The sequence below is a fragment of the Pseudorca crassidens genome, chromosome 6 (assembly GCF_039906515.1).
Source record: "Pseudorca crassidens isolate mPseCra1 chromosome 6, mPseCra1.hap1, whole genome shotgun sequence".
NCBI classification, from domain to species: Eukaryota; Metazoa; Chordata; class Mammalia; order Artiodactyla; family Delphinidae; genus Pseudorca; species Pseudorca crassidens.
The window spans coordinates 56,909,059-56,932,284 of NC_090301.1; the positions used below are offsets into that span (position 1 = coordinate 56,909,059).

Below are 23,226 nucleotides of genomic sequence, written 5' to 3' on the forward strand. Positions count from 1 at the left end.
GACACCCTCCACCCCCCTTTAAAACCTTATTAAAGTTATGCCTGAGAATCAAATTTATCTATTCTTCCTTTGTCTTTCTTGTTAGGTTGAACCATATGAAACTGCCAGTTTTGACTACATAAACAGCAATTGCATATGGTTCAACCTAATATTAACAACTCCTGTTGGCCCTACAATGAATTGATAATCATTACCCTCTTAGATGGTTGAGTATATAATTGGTAATTACTTTTTTCAAATGTTGTATGAGGCGTTTTGGCTGGGTTTTATTCTAGGTGATATAAAAAATATCTTTGACAAACAAGCTCTGCAATAGTGAAGTATTCTTAGATGCCCTTTAAAAATCTGATATTCAGAAAAGTACTTTAGGAATTCAGAATGAAGGTAGCCTATTGATTTTCGACCTCCAGAGTCCTAAGTGAACTTTTAGCAATAGTAAATCAGACCATATTTAGTCTTGAATTTTTAAATAGAATTTATAATTATAATAATTTAATAGAATTATTATAGAATTAATAATTTATAATAACTTAATAGAATTCTTTTGAATAATCATATCTAAGAAAATTTTTCTTGGAGGAAAATTTAAACAAATTTTCTCTTAGTAAAAGTATGTTTTATTGGGGTTGGTTAAGGATGGTAAAAATTGAGCTATCAGAGTTGAAAGTACTTCTAGGACTAAAAATTTAAGTTAAGTAGGTACATCTTATTTCTTTAGTCTTGTGTAATTTTGTTTATAGTTATAATTTTTATTTAAGTCTAAATCTCATTTGTAAAAAGACAGGAATACATATTGCTTAATAACATTGAAAAAACTTAATTTTGGATTAAAATGTTCTTGTATGATTATATAAGTCAAAGTGTTTCTAAGTTAGCGATAACAGGTTTTAATGCTGTCTCTTATTTCTGTTTCTATAACAGACAAAACCTTCAACTGTAGAGGTTCTGGAAAATATAGATAAGGTATGTTCTTTGGCTCTGGGGTGTTTTAATTCATTTTAGGTGTTACATAAATATTATTTTAGTACATATTACTTTGGAGACTAGATCTGGTATGGGAATTTAGAGGTGATATAGAGTAAGCCTGAGAACTTCAATGTTAAAATCCAAAGTCTATCAGTGACCTAAGAAGTCTGTGTCAGGTAATAGTGAATGTTAGAATGAAATTTGATCTACAGCATGGTGTAAATCAATGTTACAGATAGGACAAAGTAGATCATAAAATAGTCTGCAACTATTTGTATCAGTTTGCAAACTTCACAGCTTTTTATACTTTCTATCATAAAAAAATGGTTATTCTTTGAGAATATTGAGAGTGATGAATGGATTGAAAGAATCTAGTATGGGTCACTGTTTCAATTTTTATTAATTCTTTTTATAGTCAGAGTTTTTTTTTTAGGGCTTATACAGGGAGAATTATTACTTGTTTGATTTAACAAAGACTATTGATGCCAATTTTATACCTCTGATCTTTGCTAATTTGATAGGTTATCAAACATTATTTTTAAATATCTTAATTTTTAATTTAAAAAAGATTTGTCAAATCATAATAGACATTTTTCATATGTTTTAACTTCATTTTTAATTTTCTTTTTCATATTATGTTCTGTTTAAAATATTAAAGTATTATATTTCATTGAATTTTTAAGAGTTCTTTATAACCTCTCGTAAAAATTTTTTTACCATTTTAATTTCTTTATGAATTTGATTTAATAATACATAATAACTTTCTCTTCACAGGAAATTCAAGCATTGGAAGAATTTAGGGAAAAAAATCAGAGATTACAAAAATTATGGGTTGGAAGATTAATTCTCTACTCTTCAATTCTCTATCTGTTTACATGTTTAATTGTATACTTATGGTACCTTCCCGATGAATTTACAGCAAGACTTGCCATGACACTCCCATTTTTTGCTTTCCCATTAATGTAAGTAAAATGTTCTTTTTGTTGACTTTTCCTCTTCCTGACTAGATAGTTTTAATATAGTCAGTTTCTTTTTATTATGAAATAATAATGTTGCAGAGTGAATACATTTGCATTTTTTGCAGTTTGAAAACTGTTTCTTTAAAAAGTAGAACAATTGTTTTAAACCTTTATTTATAATCCAACATACTTGAAGAATATGACCCAGTGACATTAGTAATAATGGCTCTGTACGGTAATCTTTTGTGATTCTCTAACACATGTTCATGCTCCCTAGGAGTATTGGGCATGGAGTAGGCATTTCAGATTGTGGGTAGTGGCAAGTGAGGAAGGACTTGTAAAACAAAAAGAACATCTGCCCCATGTTGAATGTATTCCATTCATCCCACCCTTCCCCTCTTTTTAGTAACTGCTATAAAGCAATTGACCCTTACTACAGAAATATTTTGTAATACAGCACTTTACGGGAGGTGTGAATTGAGATTAGAATGATTGCGAATTTTGAGAGAAAGTTGAATGAAAAATTTGTTCATTCAATCAACAAACATTTATAGGTACCAATTGTGTGCATGTTGGATTATAATGGTGTTTGGTACACAAAAATACAGAACCTTTGACTGTAGATCTTAGACTGCATACATTAAATTAAGTAATAAGTATAATGAATATTATAATGGGTCCTTAACACAGTCTGGAGTGGACATGGGAGTCAGGGAAGGGCCTTTGTATTCTTTACTGCTGTTGCCACAAATTTAGTGACTTAACACCCATTTATTGTATCACAGGTGTGTAGGTCAGAAGTCCAGGTAGTTTGACTGGGTTTTTTGCTTAGGGTCTTGCAGGCTTAAATCATAGTTATTAGTTGGCCTGGAGTCTCTGAGGGTGGAGAATCTGCTTCCAGGCTCAAACAGGGTGTTGGCTGACTTCTGCTGTATCTCTCTGATTTCCTATTTTGCCCTTGGTTGAGAGAAACCTCTGTTTTTAAGGGCTTAACTGATGGTATTAGACCCACCAGGATAATCTAGGTTAATCTGCCTATCTTAAAATCAACTGAGTAGTAATTATATCTGTAAAGTCCCTTCATAGTAGTACCTAGATTACTGTTTGATAATATAACCAGAGAATGGAAATCCTGGGGAGAGAGAGGGGGATATCTTTAGAATTCTGCCTACCACAGTCTTCCTGAGGAAGTGGTTTTTGAGTTTGAGACCTGAAGGATGAGTTATATGTAGCAAGGGTGGTGTGACATGGTAGGTAGTGTTTTAGGCAGAAGGAAGAGCATATTTGAAGACTCTGAAGGAGGATAGAGCATGGTAGGTTTAAAGAATTGAAAGAAGGCCAAAGACTGGATTATGGAGAAAAGTCTGGATAGTTAGACAAAGGATATTTCTTGTGGGCCTTATAGTCCATGATAAGGATTTTAGGTTTTAATCTAAGAATAGTGGGAAGCCACTGAAGATTTTTAAGGAGTATGACATGATCATATCATTATCTTGAAGATACCACTGAGGCTACAGCATGGAGAGTAAATTAGAGGGGAGTAAGAATGGATCCGGAGCAGCAAGTTAGAAGGTTATTGTAGTTGTCTAGGGGAGAAACGATTGATGGTGATTTGCACTTGAGTGGTGGTAGCAGCATTGAAGAGAAACAGATGGGCTGAATGAAGTGGATGGGTTGAAGAGATTTAAGAGGTAGAATTGAGGTAATATGGAGAGGCTCTTGGTGATTGGTTAAATGTGGGGTGAAGAGAAAGAATTGCGTCAAGGATAAAATTCAAGGTTCATGGCTTGGGAAATTTGGTTGATGGTAGCATCATTCATCTAAATAGGGAACAACATGAGGAGGAGCAGGTAGTTGACCCAGTGAGACCAAAATACCTATGGTCTATCCAGATAGAGCTGCCAAGTGGGATGGTTAAGTATGACTATGAAGCTCAGGAGAGAAATTTGAATGGGAGATATAAATTTAGGATTTGGCAGCTTATAAATATTAGTCAAAGCCATCATCTGTTCATTCAGTAAATATTTGGCACCTGCAATGTGTTAGGTTTTGGGCTAGCCTGTTGTGATTGAGAAAGTAGGGAGCTTATATTCAGTTGGGATTGGACAGACAAAAAACGAGACAAGTAAACAAACATAGTTAATTTAGAGAGAGATAAGTGCAATGAAGAAAATAAACAGGTGATGTGATAGAGAAGAATAGGATGCTTTAGGATGGTCCTGGAAGGCCTATTTTGAGGACGTATTTGAATTGAGAACTAAAGTATGAGAAAGAACCAGTATGGAAAGAGTTGGAATATATGGAAGAGTATTTATATATACAGTGTGTAATAGCACATATATCCATAGAGAGATATAGGAAAGGATTATCCTCAAAATAATAATGGTAATTTTCTCAGGTGTTGGAATTTTAAGTAGTCGTTTCTTTCCACATGCTTTTTTTTGGTATTGTTAGAATTTTTTCCATCAGTGTGTTCTTCAAATTAAAAAAAAAAAATTCCAAGAAGAAAGAACGGAAAATGCAAAGTCTGTGAAGTAGGAGAGAGAGTGACTTATGCGAGGGTCAAAAACATAGGTATATCTGGAGTGTGTGATGGAGAGGAAGAGTGATGCAAGGTGAGCTTGAACAATCTACGTCATGGAGGGTCACAGAGAGGAGTCTGAATTTTATTTTGGGTGAAATGGAAAGAGTGTAAAGGTTTTAGTAGAAGAATGGCATGATGAGATCTAAGAAGATCATGTGTGATGTTTTATGGAGATGGAGTAAGAGGAGGACAAGAATAGAAACCGGGAGATCAGCTAGGAGGCTGTTGTAGAAGTTTAATAAAAAATGAAGACGGATTGGACTGCCCAGTGGCAGAAGAGATGAACAGATGATTTGGAAATATTTTGGAAGTAAAACTGAGACAACTTGATGGGAGGAAATGGAAGGTAAGGGAAAAGGAGGAATCAGGGTGATGCTTAGGTTTTTTGGTTTGACATTGGTGGGTGGGGTAGGATCTTTTTCATTGGGACTACTATAGTAAACATTTTTGGTTTAGTCTTTAGGAACTCCTGGTGCTGATACAATTTTAACTTTGTATGTAGGTAAAGAGCCAAAAATCAAGTACATGCATATTACAAAATAATTGTCTCTGCCATTTAAAAAATGTTTCTTCTCTTTTGAAATCTTTTGGAATGCTTCTTATCCCAGGTGTAGTCTCAGATTTCATAATGCAGAGCCCCTTTCCCTTGTTAACCTTCTATTTTTTTTTTATGAAAAGAAGGGAGAAAAATTTAGAAAGGGAATAAGTGTGAGATGTTTAGTTGATTTAAATGTCTTTAAATACTTAAAAAAACTCCATTTGACATCCATTTCCATATAAAAATTGATTTTCTGATTATAGAAGATTTTAATCTAGTTGTAAAAGAATACCTGACAGGGAACTCTCTGTGCTAATTCTAATGCCTAAGCACAGATTGTGATTGGCTATTGTGACTCAGAAGATTTTTTCGTTTGTTTTTTTGCACATAAATCATATACTAATTGTTTTTAAAAGTATAAAAAACTGGGGCTTCCCTGGTGGCGCAGTGGTTGAGAGTTCGCCTGCCGACGCAGGGTACACGGGTTCGTGCCCTGGTCCGGGAAGATCCCACATGCCGCGGAGCGGCTGAGCCCGTGAGCCATGGCCGCTGAGCCTGCGCGTCCGGAGCCTGTGCTCCGCAACGGGAGAGGCCACAGCAGTGAGAGGCCCGTGTACCGCAAAAAAAAAAAAAAAAAAAGTAAAAAAACTTAGTTTCTTTAAAAATGTTTTTTATTTCTTCAGTTTGATCTTTCCACTCTTTTGAGTGTGAAGCTTTGTTATCCTTACTGTGTCCTTCTGCCTGTTCTGCATCATCTGCATCTAGTATTTCTTGGCTTGTTAAGCTTCAGAGCCATTTCTCACTTTGTCTCATTCACATCTGTGACCTGGTTCTCAACTGCTGCAGTTTCTATTTCAGTGAGCTGTTGTTCACTTTTGGAAGCATAGACCAGTTATCCAACAAAGAATAGAATTGTCCTTCTGATTGATGACAATCAAAAAAGCATGAAATAGAATACAACAACATGAGAGTGGATGTTGTGGTGAACAGAAAGAAGACTTACCACAGGACATTGCCTTTTGTGTGTAATGTGAGCTCTCGCTCAAGCTTACCGCTGGACTTTTTTTCTTTGGAAACAAAGTTTTGATGTCTAGACCAGGGTTTGCTTAAAGAAATGGAGGCAGAAGGAGCAAGAAAAGGTATTGCTTTACTCATCACTGTCTACATTAATTATAAAGTTTAGAAATCTACCTGACAATGACAAAAAGCGACTGTTGTCTCTGCATTCCCAGTTTCCCAAATGCTTTTACTGGCAGAGAGGTCATGGATTCAGGACTGAGCATATATTGCCTAATCATAACTATTCCCAAATTATCTTTTTTGGTAGAATATCAATACCTGAGAAGATTTGAGATTTTATTTTGTCTTCTTTTTAGGATGTAATAGGGAGGAACTTGGTGAGATTCCAGTCTATTGGTTTTCTGCTTTTCAGATTTGATAATATATTTATATCTCTCTGATCTTTTCAGCTGTTACTGAAACTGAAATTATGGTGAACTGATTTCATAGGAATTATTAAGATTGTGCTCCATAGTGAGGGAAGGTTTGGTTTACATTAAATTTTTGTATTTCTGCATTATGCTGGCAGATAGGCATTATCTTGGGAGTTGGCTCATTTTCTAAGAAGGAACAACCATAGACTTTGTCTCTACCCTTAACTGACTCTGCAAGCAATCTTACAAACTTTTATTCCTGGATACCTTATTCTTACAAATAATAACTTTCTAGAAATTCCATTCTCTATAAGGTCATTTCAGAGACCAATTAGCATAAAATGTTAACCTTCCCAGAGGGTTTGGCCATATTTTCTTTCCGTGTGTATGTGTGTTTTCCTCTTAAAATGAGATTTGAGGGGAAAAAATTTAAGCAAAGGAACTGAGGAAGGTGGTTTTGTCTCCTGTTTCCTTCCTCCTGTTTTTTGTTTTCTTGCTTTTCTACTTGAATTGAAAGCCGTTTGAGGTTAGAGCTTTGACTTTATACAATTTTTTTTTTTTTTTCTGCACTATGCAGCATGTGGGATCTTAGTTCCCAACCAGGGATTGAACCTGGGCCCCCTTCATTGGAAGGCAGAGTCTTAACCACTGGACTGTCAGGGAATGCCTCCTTCCCACTTCCCCTCCTCCCAACCAGTTTGTGGTATATATTTCCTCAATCCAGCTAGGCAGCTAACAGACATAATTTGTAGCCTTTTCAGGAAAGTTAAAAGTTTGTTTCATGGCACTCTAATAAATACAAAGTATCTCCCATCAACTATAGTTGGCTCTTAAAGGAGAAGATATCTGAACATCTCTTGATATTTACTCAAGGGGAATATTTACTCTTAGTTTTTGTAGGTAAGAAAATCATTTTGCAAGCATCCCTTTTATAATATTCATATTAAAATATAGATATTCACTTGATATAATTCTGTACTTAAAAAATTATGTACTGAGACATAATTAAGAGACAAATCCTATTCTTGGATGGGAAGACAAATCCTATTCTGAGATGAGTTCTCCCTAAATTAATCTAAAAATGTGTGATCACAATAAAAATACTAACAATACTTTAAAAATCTTGGCACACTTATTCCATAATTTTTAATGGAAAAATAAGCACATAAGAATAGTCTTGAAAAGTCTAAAAAAGGAGCAGAATGAGAAGCAGAGGTCTACCAGGCATCAAATGCATTGTAAAACTTCATTAATTAAAAGTTTGATAGTGTCTAAATAGAGACACAGACCAAAGGAAGAGATACAAGAATACAGAAATAAATCCCAAAAGGAATTTTTATTATATATGGTTTTTATGTATGATAAAGATAGCATTTCAAATCATTGGGGGAAAACAGTATTGAGTTATATCTCTCCTCCACCCAAATAATAAAAATAAATACATAAAGCTTGTTCCTTATACCAAAATAAATCATTGTTACTTGTCTAAATGTGAAGGTAATTCTCCCTAAAGCCTTTGATGGTTAAATAAACTGACAAAATTGTCAACATAGTTATAAATATTGAGACCTGTAATCTTTTCATTTTTAGCTTTATATATTGTTAAGTCTCATCTTAAAAACATTTCAATAAATTGGATTGGGCTTGTATAGTTGTTGGAAAGAAAGCACTTAAATTTGGCAGAAAGGACGAAATAAGTAAAAATTCCTTTTTATATGAAGGTTGGTGAAAAATCATCAGAGGTTTATGGAATGTTAATCCTTTAGTAAAAGTGAGGAAGGTTTTATTATATTGATTGAGTTTTAGGTCTTCTGCTACATTTTAACTTTTAGCATTTTTAACTTTAGTACAGTAAAAACACTTAGTATTAAGGATTTAAAATGTTTACTGAATCTAAAGTATGATTCTGTTTTATTGAGGCTCCAGTTATTCCTGTTAGAACACCTTTATAATTTTATAGTGCAAGTCACTGGATAATATTTAACAGAAATTCATGCTGTACTTACATTTCACATGGCATCAGTTTCATTCAGAAAAGAACAACAGGAATGATTACATGAATGTGAGTTAGGGTATTTAGTATGTCTTAGAACTGATAGTATATATGAACTTATCGATTTTCTATACTAATTTTGTATTCAACTATAATAATTGTTTTATTGTTTCTAGTAAGTTTTTTAGTTGATTCTTTGAGAGTTTCTAAGTATGCAATCATATTATTTGTAAATAGCAATAATTTTACCACCTCCTTTCAGATTTTTTGACTCCTTTCAGATTTTTTTTCCCTCTTTGGTAATTGTATTGGCTAATACTTTCAGGACAATGTTAAGTTACAGAGAAAATAGTCAACATCCTTAACTTGTTCCTTGGGAATGCTTCTAATGTTTCCCCATTGGGCATTATCCTGACTTTTGGATTGAGACAGATATATATATATATATTTTTTTTGAGACAGATATATTTTATGTTGAGGAATCTTCTAGCTATTTATATTTTATTTAGTTTTTTTTTTTTAAATCAAGAATTTTGAATTTTGTTAAATGCTGTTTCATCATCTATGGAGATAGCCATGTGATTTTTCATCTTACATCTCTTGATAATGATAGATTATATTAAATATTGAAATCAAATGTTGAAATCTTGAATTCTAGGAAAATTTCTACTTTCTTAGTTGTAGTCATTTTATAAGAACATCAGGAAGCTTTCCTTTCTTTTTTAATGCTCTGGAACAGTTTAAATAGTACTAGCATTATCTGTCCTTTACAGGTTTAGTAGTATTCCATTTGAAATCTTTTGGGCTTGGTGTTTTTTATAGAGGGTAGCTCTTAACAACTTCTAAAATTCAATAGCAGTTCATTTTTTAGGCTTTCTCTCTCTTCCAAGGTTAGTTTTGTTAACCATTCTACAGTTTTAAAGTGTATTTGCATAGTGTTGTAATAGCAGTAATCATTGTCTCATTGATTTTTAAAATTTTCTTTGTAGCTATGATTATTGCTTCCTTATTATTTCTTATTTTGTATATTTGTAATTCTTTTCTGATTGTTTTTATTAGCTGTTTCTTCCAAAGAACCAGCTTAAAAAATTACTTCTTTTTATTACTTCTTTTTTTTTTCCATAGGCTTACTTTATTCTTGTAACTCAAAATGGATGCTTTAATGTATTTATTTTCATTCTTATTTCGTAACACAATACACCACACATGTATTTGAGGCCATGGTATTTTTCTGACTGCTTTAGTTTTATCCCACAAGTCTTGATAGGTAGTGATATGTATTTACTTTGGTTATTTTTAAAACTTCATTACATTTTTTAAAAGTTTTTTTTTAAGTTTTTATAATCTAAGAGTTATTTCCAGGTGGCAATGTGTGTTTGTATGTTTGTTTTTTTGGCTTAGTTACTATTTCTAGTTTTATTATATTGCTTTCAGAGAATGTTGTTTAATAATATTTCTACTTCTTTGGTTTTATTGAGACCTGTTTTGGTGGCATGCTATTTGATCAGTTGCTGTGTTTCATGAACACTTGAAGATATATATATATATATTTTTTTTTTCAGAGTTTAATATTATCATTGTAAACTACCTTACTGTGTTATATAGGTCTTCTGTATCCTAATAATAGTGTATTTCTACTTCTCCCTGTATTTCCTTTAGTTTTGCTTTATGAATGTTACGCTTTTCTATTTGATGAGTAAATATTCTTGTAATATCTTCATTGTAGGCACATCCTTTAAAAAATACTTTTTATCTTGAAATAATTATAGATTCACAGGAAATTGGAAAAAACAGATGTACAAGCAGGTCCTGTGTACCCTTCACCTAGCCTTCCCCAGTGGTAACATCTTGCATGACTACAGTTAAATATCACAACAGGAAATAGACACTGGTTCAATTCATAGAGCATATTCAGATTTCACTAGTTTTACATATACTCATTTGTGTGTATGTGTTTTATATTTCTATGCAGTTTTATCATATGTGTAGCTTCATGTAAGTACCCCACAATTTAGATCCAGAATTGTTCACAGAGTTCCTTTTTGCTACCCCTTTGCAGTCATACCAACCCTCTTCCACATGCCCCATTCCTAACCCCTTCCACCCCATCTGTTTTCCATCTCTATAATTTTATTTCAAGAATGTTATAAAATGGGATCACATAGTATGTAACCTTTTGAAGTTGGCTTTTTAAACTCAGCATATTCTTGAGATACATCCAAGATGTTAAGTGTAACAGTAATTACTTTTTATTGCTGAGTAGTATTTCATGGCATTAATGTAGCACAGTTTGTTTACCCATACACCTGTTAAAGGACATTAGGATGGTTTCCAGTTTCTGACTCTAACAAATGAGACTGCCATGAATATTTGTGTACAGGTTTTTGTCTGAATGTAAGTTTTTACTTCTCTGGGGTATATGCCCAAGAGTGTAATTTCTGAGGCGCTTGTAAGTACATGTTTGCTTTTATAAGAAACTGCTAAACCTTTTTTCAGAGTAGAGGTACCATTTTATATTTCCACTAGTGATGTTTGAGTGATCTTGTTTCTCTGCATCCTTGGCAACATTTGGTATTATCACTATTTTGTGATTTGATCATTCTGATAGGTGTGTATTGATAGCTCATTGTGGTTTTAATTTACATTTTCCTGATGGCTGTGATGCTGAACATCTTTTCATGTGCTTATTTTCCATCTGTATCTTTTCTTCATTGAAATGTCTGTTCAGGTCTGCTGTCTAATTTTCTAATTGGATAATTAGTCTTTTTACTGTTGAGTTTTGAGAGTTCTTTATATATTGTAGATACAAGTTCTTTGCTGGATATATGGTTTGCAGATATTTTTTTTCAGTCTGTAATTTGGGTTTTCATCCTTATAAAGGGTTTTTCACAGAGCCAAATTTATTATTTAAATTTTTCCTTTTATGGATTGTGCTTTTGTTGTTAAGAACCTCTCTGTATCTATAGGTCCTGAAGACTTTCTTCTTTGTTTTTTGCTATGCTTTTTTCCTTCTAACATTTTACATTTAAGTTCATAAGCCATTTTGAGCCAATTTTTTATGTAAGATGTGAGGTTCACATTGAGATCCATCCTTCCTTCCTTCCTTCCTTCCTTTCTTCCTTCCTTTCTTCCTCCCTCCCCCCCTCCCTCTCTCCCTCTCTCTCTCTCTCCCTCCCTCCCTCCCTCTCTCTCTTTCTTTCTTTCTTCTGCCTGTGGATGTGCAGTTGCTCCAGCTCTATTTGTTGGAAAGAAACTGCATCCTTTCTAATACTATAAAATGACCTTCTTTTTCTAGTTTAAAGCTTTTTTTGGTGCGGGTGTAGTCTTGAATTCAGTCTTGTGGCATATTAAGATCACAACCTTTATTTTGTGTGTATTTGCCTACTATATTTTTTGCCCATTGTTTTATTTTCAACCTTCAAAAACAGTTTTAGGTGTCAGTTTACATTATAGGGTTGGTTTTTATTTTATGATCCAGTCTGAAAGTCTTTTTCTTTTGCTCTAGTGAGTTTAGCTCATTTACATTCATTGAGGTGAAAGATGTTGGTCTAAGTTTTGAAACTAATTTTCTATTTTGCTTTTGGTTTTTATACCTTAAATAGAAAATCTCTACCTATGTGGTATGTTTACTTTGCTTTGTCCCAGTTATTTGTAAGAGGTTTATGTGAGAGTATAGAGGCAAGTCTTCCTACATTTAGGCTATCTAGAATTTTCCTTACGATCCAGGATTTAGTATGTTAGTTTGTTCAGCTTTTATCCTTCTCCAGCCAACAGGGTTAGGCAACTGTGTATAAAATTTTTCATAGTACAAAACTTTTCTCCCCTGCTGCCATAGAAACAGAATATTCTTTGTAAATAGGGCATTTCTGAGTGATTTCTCTTTAAGCCCTGCCTTTTCTGTTTCATTGTTGGAACCAAACTTAGGAGTTTCTGCCTGTAGCATGTGTATCTTATTCTCACTGTAATAAACATGAGTTTTAGGCTTTACACTTTGAGAAGTTTATCTTCCTACCTTTTAGTGAGATAAGCAGTTTTCCTTCTCTGCTTTTACTCTTTTGAGCCCCTGCATGATCTCCATTGTTTTGGAGAACACTTCCACATATTTTGAGGGTTGAGTTTTAGCTTATCTTAATTTTATCAGAAAAGGGATTTGTGTTTTTGTTTTTGTCTCCTTGCTGTTTGGATGATTTCTACGAAGAGAAGGGGGAAATGGAGATTATGCCAGTATTCTCAAAGTAGGAGTCAATAGTAATATCTTTAATATCTTCACAAAACATGTTGCTGTATTTTCATAAATTATATTTAATTATTGGGAGAGCAACATCTTTGTTGGGATAAGTAGAACACATATTCCTGAAGTACTTTAATTCTTTTCCTAAATTTTATTTTGAAGAATTATGTAAAAGAATTTCATTTAATTTAGCCTTAAGGAATAACTAACTCTATTATATTCTACCTTTTCAAGGCTTGACACTTAGAAATGTGTATTATTTGATAGCTCATTTTCTCCACCAGTAGTTCTGATAAAAACCAAAAGAAGAATTTGTTATCCACAAAGGGAAGTTAGTGAGTTTTATTGTGAAGTAAAGGAGTATATTTCCATTCTCGTACTTTTTACACTTTGAAAATTATATATGCTTTAAAAAAATATACCATTTAAGAAAATTTACTGATTTTCTTCAGAATTTTAGTCATTATCTCTGCAACTCCTTCTCTTGTGTTCTCAGTTTTCTTTCCCTATACTTTTTTTCCTAAATCATCTCTCTCAGCTTGCCACTGTTTCAGGGGGCTTGCAATGGGGAAATATTATGGGACTTTTCTACTGTTGAAGGAGCATTTAGGGTTGTGAGCTGTATGTTTAACCTCTTTTCTCATCTCCCTTCCCTTGATAAGGACAATACCCAGTGTCTTTTTTTTAGTGCTTAGATAGTTGTCCAAGTACCATGTAGGAATCTGGTACTGGTTATTTTGGTATTTTCATATCATAAAAATAAATCATCACCATGTAAAAACATGTAGGGGCTTCACTGGTGGTGCAATGGTTAAGAACCCGCCTGCCAATGCCGGGGACATGGGTTGGAGCCCTGGTCCAGGAAGATCCCACATGCCAAGGAGCAACTAAGCCTGTGCGCCACAACTACTGAGCCTGCACTCTAGAACCCATGAGCCACAACTACTGAGTCCATGCACCACAACTACTGAAGCCCGTGTGCCTAGAGCCTGTGCTCCACAGCAAGAGGAGCCACTGCAATGAGAAGCCCGCGCACCACAACAAAGAGTAGCCCCCACTCACCGCAACTAGAGAAAGCCCGTGTGCAGCAACGAAGACCCAATGCAGCCAAAAATAAATAAATAAACAAACAAACAACCCCCAAAACATGTACAAGTTATCTATTACTATATAACAAGTTGCCCCAGAGCTTAGTAGCTGAAAACAACAAATGTTTATTCTCTCTCACAGTTCTTCAGGGACAGAATATGGGAGCAGCTTAGCTGATGTTTCTGGCCCAGGGTCTTTTTTCATATGTAAATTGCAGTTAAGCTATTGGCTGCGCCTGTAGTCATCTCAAGGCTTACCTAAGGCTGGAGAATTTACTTCTAAGCTCACACATGCAGTTGTTGGCAGGCATCAGTTCCTCACTGGCTGTTTGCCAGAGACCTCGGTTCCTCACCAAATGGGCTTTTCTATGGAGTTCCCTGAATGTCCTCATGTCATAGCAGCTTCTCTCAGAGCGAGTAATCCAAGAGAGAGAAAGAAAGCAAGCGGAAGAAGAGGCCTGAGATGGAAACTGCATATTTTTATAACCTAATCTTGAAGTGACATGCTATTGGTCACACAGACCAACACTGGTGAGAGAGAACTACATAAAGTTATGAATACCAGGAGACAGGGTTCACTGGTGATGACCTTGCAGGCTAATTCCTAAGAATGGCAATGATATATTTCAGAGTGAAGAACTAATTTTCATACCTATTATCTGAATTTGCATTTAGATACAATGTATTTCTTTTATAAAATGATGGATAATGTTTGTATACTTATTCGGCCATGCTCTATGGAGAAGGGATTTTTGTTTTATTTACCTTGAATTTAAGAGATGACCTGGACAAGTTTGTGATTAGGATCCTTCTTTGATTTTCTTTTAATTCTTTTAGTATCATTTGACGACTTACTAATGCAAGGCCTAAAGAATTACCTTCATAAAATCTTTGAAAGGCGATGTTTAGCTAAAGTTACTTATCAGTTATTTACTTGATGGTAAGATTTTATTTTTTCTCCAGATAGCTTATCCTATTTAGTAGAGAAGATCCCTCTAATATTAAATAACAGGGAAAGGGCTTCCCTGGTGGCGCAGTGGTTGAGAGTCCGCCTGCCGATGCAGGGGACACAGGTTCGTGCCCCGGTCCGGGAAGAACCCACATGCTGCGGAGCGGCTGGGCCTGTGAGCCATGGCGGCTGAGCCTGCGTGTCCGGAGCCTGTGCTCCGCAACGGGAGAGGCCACAACAGTGAGAGGCCCACGTACCGCAAAAAAAATAAATAAATAACAGGGAAGGAGTAGCAACTTACATTTGTATAATGGTTTGGATTTGTAAAACATGTTTTTCCCTAACGTATGGGAATAAAGTTTTAGAGTTGATGCTTACCTAGTAAGAAGGAATTTTTTAATTTGTTCTTAATCTTTTGGAGGATTCATAGACTCCTTTGAGAATGATGAGGGTAATGGTGTCTCCAGAGAAATGCATTTATGCACACAAAGGCAATTTCACAATTTGGAGGGACCCTCAGGAGGTCCATGGATTTTAGATTGAGAACTCCTTTGAAAGCACAGATAAACTTCTGGTGGATTTTGAAAGAAAGGAGTGCTTTTTGCTTTTCAAAATACAAAGGGATACAATGTCCCTAACTCTAATTGGAAATGTGTGTTTGTTTTCATTTTATGTGGCTTCTAATTCATGTATCCTAATGATGGTTTTTGTTTTTGAATTTTGCTTGTTCTATAGCATCTGGAGCATAAGAACGGTGCTTATTTTCTTCTTTTCCAAGAGAACAGAAAGAAATAGTAAGTTTAATTTTGAAGTTTTTATAAATACATTAAAAAACCCATCTTATGGTACATTAGTTTGTAATTGAATAACAGGTTGTGAAATGGTATATTGAAATGACAACGTGGTAAATATTGAAGAGCTGTTTAAAGTATAAGAAAGGTTATGAATGATCAAACTGGTTCTGTTTTTCAGTTGTGTTATTTCTGTCTTGTCCATTTAGAATTTTTTTTTTACACAATACATAAAACAATTCATTTCTTTAAATGAAGAGAAATTATATTTATTAAATTATCTTTATAGAAAACATGTTATTATGGAGTAAAATATAGTTAAACATCTTTTGATTTATTCTATTAATTGCATCATTCTCTTCAGGCTCACAGCCCCTAGGCTTTTGTTTTTATTGTATGTAAATACAATATGTATGTAAATTATGACAATTTTCCTGTATTCTGTGTATGTGCAGATTTTAAAGACATTCAGGTCTTAAAACTATGAGTTATAATTAACCCAAGATATGCAAATTTCATTTTAAATGAACTTTACATGTGATTTTTTTTTCTTGTTTTAACTTTTCATTATAGAATATTTCAAGCATATACAAAAGTAGACTGAATAGTATAATGAACACTCATATTACCTATCACACAACCTAAACAATCATCAACTCCTGGTCAATCTTATTTCATTTTTACCCCTACCCACTTCTCCATCTCTGTTATTTTGAAGTATATCCCAGATATATCTCTCCATAATGTACTTAAAAAATGTGTAAACAATGTACATTATTATACTTAAAAAAGAATTCTTAAAATTATAAAATATTAAATATAAAAATAATAAATTTCCAGTTATCTTACAAATGTCATTTGCTTTAAAAAATATTTTGTTTGTTTGACTCAGGATCCAAATAAGGTTTACACAGATACATGACTTTCAAACTGCCCTCCTCATGTATAACTTATCTTTGACCTAGTTAAGATTCTGTGATCTAGACCGATGACCATCCCTTTTAGACACCCTTGACTCCTTTGCCTCTCTTTCCCATTCTGCTTGTCTGGCAAACCATACCTTGTTTAAATACAGTTATATGCTTAATCTGTGACTGGAGAAACCATATCCTGGTTAAAAACATTTATGTGCTTAGTCTATATCTGCAACAGGAAAACTAAATTTGTTAGAGGAAAATCATACAACATGCTGACTAGACTCACTTTAAATCTATGATTGCAAATACCAAATGTACACTCAACACTGCTACACAACCCTATTATAGTTCCCTAGTAAATTTACTTTTTTCTCTTTGAGAGTATTATTTGACACTGTATTTCTCCTCAAATCACTAATACCCACCACCATACCAAAACCCCAAAACCAAAACCAAACCAAACCAAAATAAAGCCAACCAACCAAATAAAAATTCAGAAGCCACAAATAAACAAAACTTCACAAAATCTACCAGGCCACTCTGACCTGATAGTCTCACTTCATGAAGAAAACAGATGTAAACAGGTGAGCGCTATCTCCACCACCAAAAACATAGAGTTTGCCCCATCTGTTACTCAGTATGCTGTCATCCATCATGGTAATTTGGAAGACCGACCTTGATCCCATCTCTGGCAAAGCCTTTCATTTATGCTCTGGATTCTAGATACTCTGACCATCTCATGAACTTTGCTCTTATAGTTATCCCTACCTGCATCTCTTTTGCATTATCTATTTGTATTGGCTTGTCCCTATTTGGCATATAATCCTCTCAATACAATCATCTGGGGGAAAAATCCCATCCTGACTCCGTATTCCCTTTAATTTACAATGCATTTCTCCCTCCCCTTCAAAGTTCTCTCATTTTTACCTCCAAAATTATCTTGAATATGACCACTTATAACTTTCTTTACTACTACTACAATTCTAATTCAGGTCATCTAACTCATCATCATCTGTTGCTGGCACTATTGCAGTGGTTTCCTAACTAGTCTATTTTTAAGGTATAAATCAGATCTTGTATCTCTCCTACTTAAATTCTTCTAGTGGCTTCCCATTGCAACCAGAGTAAAATCTGACCTTAACCCCAACTTTCTGGCTTATGTCTATTTCTCTAACTTCATCTCTTTCCACTCTCCTTTTTTCACCTTTGCTCCAGCCACACTAGCCATCTTTTTGTCCTACAAATAAGGTTAAGTCCTCTGAACCTCAGTTTGCTAGTTTATAAACTAGAAACAAATATTTGTTTTGGCAAGACTGTTATGAGTTTTAACTGATAATATTATGTGTGAAAGCATATAAAAATTGTAAAGTGTTACATACATGTGGGCTGATGGTACTGATTTTTCTTTTCCAATTCCTGTTATTTTTTATTTTTCTTGCCTTTAAAATTTTACTTGCCTTGTTTAATGGGTTAGGACCCAGTATAATATTGAGTTGAAGTGGGAATAGCAGGTATCTTTGTCTAGCACCTGATTTTGGTGCAAAAGCTTTTAATTTTTACCATTAAGTATGATGTTTGCTGTGGTTTTAAAAAATATTGATACTTTTAATCAGATTAGAGAAATTAAGCTTATGGCATTGTTTCCGGTGATATTTAGTAATATAGTAGATGCCGGGAAGACAGGAAGAAGTTTAAAACAAATATGATCTTGGACCTCATGGAACGAACAAAATAGTGAAAAATGTAAGAAAATTTATTTTAAAAGAGCCCTTGGAAACACTTCTCTAAGGAAAATGTATGAATATTTTGACTTGCAAGTAGGCACATTAGGACATGCTTATTATATAAAGGAGTTTTTTTGCTTTAAATTTTTATTTTACAGATCCTTTCATTTAAAAAATTGTACGAATTCATTTGCATAGGTATTGCATGTAGATAAAATAGACTTCATAAGAGATTGTCTTGCAGTTTTACACTTCTTTTTAGCATAAGTTTAGGTACCATATGTATATATATTTATGTGTGTGTGTGTGTATATATATATATATATTTTTTTTTAAGTCTGAAGCTACTGATCATGTCTTGCTTTTTGTTCTCTGTTAGTTGTATTTCCTTTGTTTTACAAGTTGGACCTAGTATAGATTCAAGTAAGGATTGGCAAACTACAGCCTGTGAGCTAAGTCCTGCCCACCACCTTGTACATCTCATGAGCTAACTAACAATGGTTTTTACATTTTTAAATTATTGAAAAAATTCAAAGAGTAATATTTCGTGACATGTTAAATTTGAATGAAGTTCACATTTCTGTTTTATTGGAACACAGCCACGTCCGTTCATTTATATGTTATCTGTAGCTGCTTTCATTCAATAATGGCAGAATTGAGTAGTTGTGACAGACTGTATGGTGCTCTCAACATTTCAGCCTATTGTAGGATGCACAACAAATCACAGCGACACTGTTATAACTTGACAGCATTTCACGTGCCATGTATATTGCTGTATTGTGACTATTTTATTTATTATTACCAGTGTACACTCATTATGTAAAAACAAGAAGAGAAAATTGGACTTTGAATGTTGCACTTTTTTTTTTTTTTTTTTAACGGTACGCGGTCCTCTCCCGTTGCGGAGCACAGGCTCCGGATGCGCAGGCTCAGCGGCCATGGCTCACGGGCCCAGCCGCTCCGCGGCATGTGGGATCTTCCCGGACCGGGGCACGAAGCCGTGTCCCCTGCATCGGCAGGCGGACTCTCAACCACTGTGCCACCAGGGAAGCCCTGAATGTTGCACTTTTAAGGCGCAATGGATTGTGGACTATTTTATTACCAAAACACAAAGCATTGTGCTTATTATGCAATGCCATTATAAATGTACTAAAAGAATACAAATATACATAGACTATCATGCTAAGTACTCATCATGATACTCCCAATGCACAGAAAAGCAATGTTAGAAAAATTAGAACCTTTTTTTTTTTTTTTTTTTGCGGTGTGCGGGCCTCTCACTGTTGTGGCCTCTCCTGCTGTGGAGCACAGGCTCCGGACACGCAGGCTCAGTGGCCATGGCTCACGGGCCCAGCCGCTCCGCGGCATGTGGGATCCTCCTGGACCGGGGCACGAACCCGTGTCCCCTGCATCGTCAGGCGGACTCCCAACCACTGCGCCACCAGGGAAGCCCCTAGAAAATTTTAAATGGAATATCTCATCATAGCAGAATTTCTTCATAAAAATAAAAAGTGAAAATGGAACTTCAAAGTAAGTTTCTGAGTGGCTTATTTGTGAAGCAAAGAAAGCTATTTACCAATGGTGAGTTAATTAAATTGTGTAATTGCAGCAGCTGAAAAAATGTGTTTAGAGAAAATACTTGCTTGGCTAGTAGGCTTTTTAGCAAGAACAATTGCTTGAAGAATTAAGAACACTGGAAGCAACATAATTAACTTAAAAACAAGATCATTTAAAAAAAATTATTTCAAGTGATTGTCATTGGCTCTTTTTTTTTGTTTTTTGGCCATGCTGCGAGGCTTGCAGGATCTTAGTTCCCTGACCAGGGCTTGAACACGGGCCGCCACAGTGAAAGTGCCGAGTCCTAACCACTGGAGTGCCAGGGAATTCCCTGTCATTGACTCTTGATGAGTTGACAGATGTTACTGATACAGCTCAATTGTAATTTATTTCAGAAGTCAGTACTGAACTTGAAATGACTGAAGAATTAGCCTCTGTGAACAGTCTGTGTAGAACACTCTGGGAGAGAATATTTTTAAAGAAGTTGAAAAAACACTAATTTAGTACAACCTGAAGTGGAATCTACTGAGATGTATTTACAACTATTGGTGGTAAAAATATGTGTGAAGCAGAAAGAGGCTTAGTGGATTAATTTACAAAGCTCATGAAACTGTAAGGTGTTTAAATTCTGTGATTATCCACTGTGTTATTCAACAGCAATGGACTTAATCATCATCAATTATGTGAACTTTTATCAGAAATACAAGCAGTTGGATGGATTAGTAGTAGTAGTAAACTTTTATTGTGATGTTTTGAGCTCAGAGCCAAGACTAAAATGTTTCTGAATGAGAAGAACCACCTTCAACCATTATGAATGAACTGGCTTTGGAAATTAGATTTTGCTGCAGACTTGATAATGGTTCTTAATGAATTCAACCTAAGAGTACGAGACAAAACAGTCCTTATATGTGAAACCTATACTGCTATAAAGTGATTTAGAAAAGCAAATAACAATTTGCTTTTGATGACGAAAGGTAATTTTTTAAAAAGTGCTATGAGAAGTTAAGAAACAAGATCTCCATTCCCACCCCGATTTGCAGCAGATACATTATCTGAGCTCAAACTGCGATTCCAGCAGTGTTTTTCAGACCTCATGCAAGTACAAAGGAAATTTCCGTATTTCAAAATCCATTTAACTGGAAGTGATTAATTTGCAATGACATGATAAAAGGCAAATATCAAGAGAAGAATCTAAAGAATTTTATAAATGCCTTTCACACAATGAATATGCTCAATTAAAATCATGTGATTGTGGATTGATTTCAATATTTAGCAGCAGCTATCTGTGAAAAAATTTTTCAAAAATAAAATGTGTGAAATCTCATTACAGATAAACTAACAGATTGACATTTGTGATCAATTTTGAGGATGGGGGACACTAATTTTGAATCTCAATTAAGTGAAATGTTATCCCCCACCTACCCCTCCAGATTCCATTCTTTTCATTGGTAGACCTATGTTACAAAAAATTGAACTCAATTATTATTATATTTGAATTATGTCAATGAAAGTTTTGTGGAAATTTGTTTACTCCTTTAAAAGTGCTCACCTAATTTTGCCTTTTGGCCCATAAAGCCTAAAATATTTACTGTCTGGCCCTTTATAGAAAAAGTTTGCTGATCTCTGCATTAAAGGTTAGATATTTGGCTTGGTCTTATCTAACTAAAGATGACTATTCTCTTTAAAGAGGTCAGCAGTTTTTTTCCCCTTTCAGTAATTAGTCTGCTAGAACACTTTGAAAAAAATATATAGTAAAATCATCTTTTCATAAGTTTGTATTTCTTTGGATTTTTACGTAAATAGTATTATTTGAATTGGGTATTCAGATGTTTGCTACTCCAGAACTTCAATGAAAAGATAATTTTATTTGTAAATTTAATTAAACATTAAGAACAATTATTTGAATTCTATTTGGTAAAATGTTTAAATCAAGTTATAAGTCTTCTTTCCATCTGGAATAGTATTCTTATTTATACTAGTTCAGTATTTCTAGAGAAAAACTAGAAATCTAAAATAAATTTGTAAAGCAGATATTGACATTCATAAATTATATCCTTTGAAACGATTCTTTATGTTCCACCAATGCAACCTAACTAAACAGGCAAATCTTGGAAAAGTTTAATTTTGAAAAGTAATTGTATCCTCTTCCTTTCCAAGTCCCTCTTCAGGTATATAATACTATAGATTTTCAAAGGTTTCTTTATTAGTGCTCAATATCTTGAAGATCAAATAACTTAATAAAATATGTACTTCTTTATTCATAAATAAAGAGAACATTTTTATTACCAATGTATAAAAATAATTGGTTTTAATTTTGTAAATTAATGTGGGTGGGATGTTGAAGGAGAAATAATAAAAAGTAATATTTCTGAAAACATTTAAAAAATATGTATCTTTTAAAATTTGGAAACGTGTTTTATTCTATGTAAAGTCCATTTTTCCACTCCTGAGCTTGTAATATCTAATATAAGCAAACATATAAAATATATATGGGTAAAAATTGAGATGACTTCTGTCTGTACACATCTGTGAGAAATTCTAAAATGAGACTGTTTTCTTGCAGTTCCTTAATGTATATCATTTGACATGATTTTTTTTCTTGTATCTTAAGTATCTTAATATCTGATTTAGTTTTGGTTTAAATCTTGTTTTCTAGATGAAGCATTGGATGATTTAAAATCCCAGAAGAAAAAAATAGTAAGTTAACTTTTATTTAAGTTAATTTATATAAAACTAATAAATTCAGAACTGAATAATTAATGTTTATATGTTGTAAGTAATGACTCTCCAAGGAACAAGTATGTTTTTAGATAACAGTTTAATGGTGAAGCTAAGTTATGAATATTTTTGCTAGTTAATAATGATCGACAGGAAAAAGTAGTTAGATGAACTTTTGAGAGTCTGAATGTCTATGTCAGTTGGAAGCTGAGAAGTAAGTAAATGAATCATTTTGGAGGACTAAATGAGGCAGAGTGGTAAAAAGTGGGTATCCAGATTTATTATTAGGGCCAAAAAAAGACCAAACATCATATGTCAGTTCTCAGATTTTCTTGACATAATAAAGCAAGGAGGCTCGGTGCTTTGTGACAGCCTGGAGGGGTGGGATAGGGAGGGTGGGAGGGAGGGAGACGCAAGAGGGAAGAGATATGGGAACATATGTATATGTGTAACTGATTCACTTTGTTATAAAGCAGAAACTAACACACCATTGTAAAGCAATTATACCCCAATAAAGATGTTAAAAAAAATAAATAAAATAAAGCGAGGAGAGAGGGAATCAAGAAGATTGGTTGTAAAAAACAAATTTAACATGCAAAAAAAAAAAGGCCAAAGAAAACTGGGGAGAGAGAAAGAGAGTATTTTTTCTTTGGTTTCTTTCATTTTCTATCAGCAGTTCTGATCACATGGGTGTCTGTTGTGGGGCCAGTTAAATGCATCCTTCAGATGGGTTGGAAAGAGGAGGATCAAGAGAGAGGAAGGACTCTAGATATTTAGA

At 34.1% G+C, this 23,226-nt stretch overlaps 1 protein-coding gene across 2 annotated transcripts in view; it reads left to right on the top strand.

Moving 5' to 3' along the window:
* The window catches only part of LNPK (lunapark, ER junction formation factor), an 82,948-nt gene that overhangs the window by 6,538 nt on the left and 53,184 nt on the right, over positions 1-23,226 (top strand). For both annotated transcript variants that reach the window (XM_067741470.1, XM_067741471.1), the window contains exons 3-6: positions 922-963; positions 1,741-1,928; positions 15,477-15,535; positions 22,387-22,427. In XM_067741470.1, the coding sequence (XP_067597571.1) occupies positions 922-963; positions 1,741-1,928; positions 15,477-15,535; positions 22,387-22,427 (330 nt within the window). The remainder of the gene's footprint in view (positions 1-921; positions 964-1,740; positions 1,929-15,476; positions 15,536-22,386; positions 22,428-23,226) is intronic.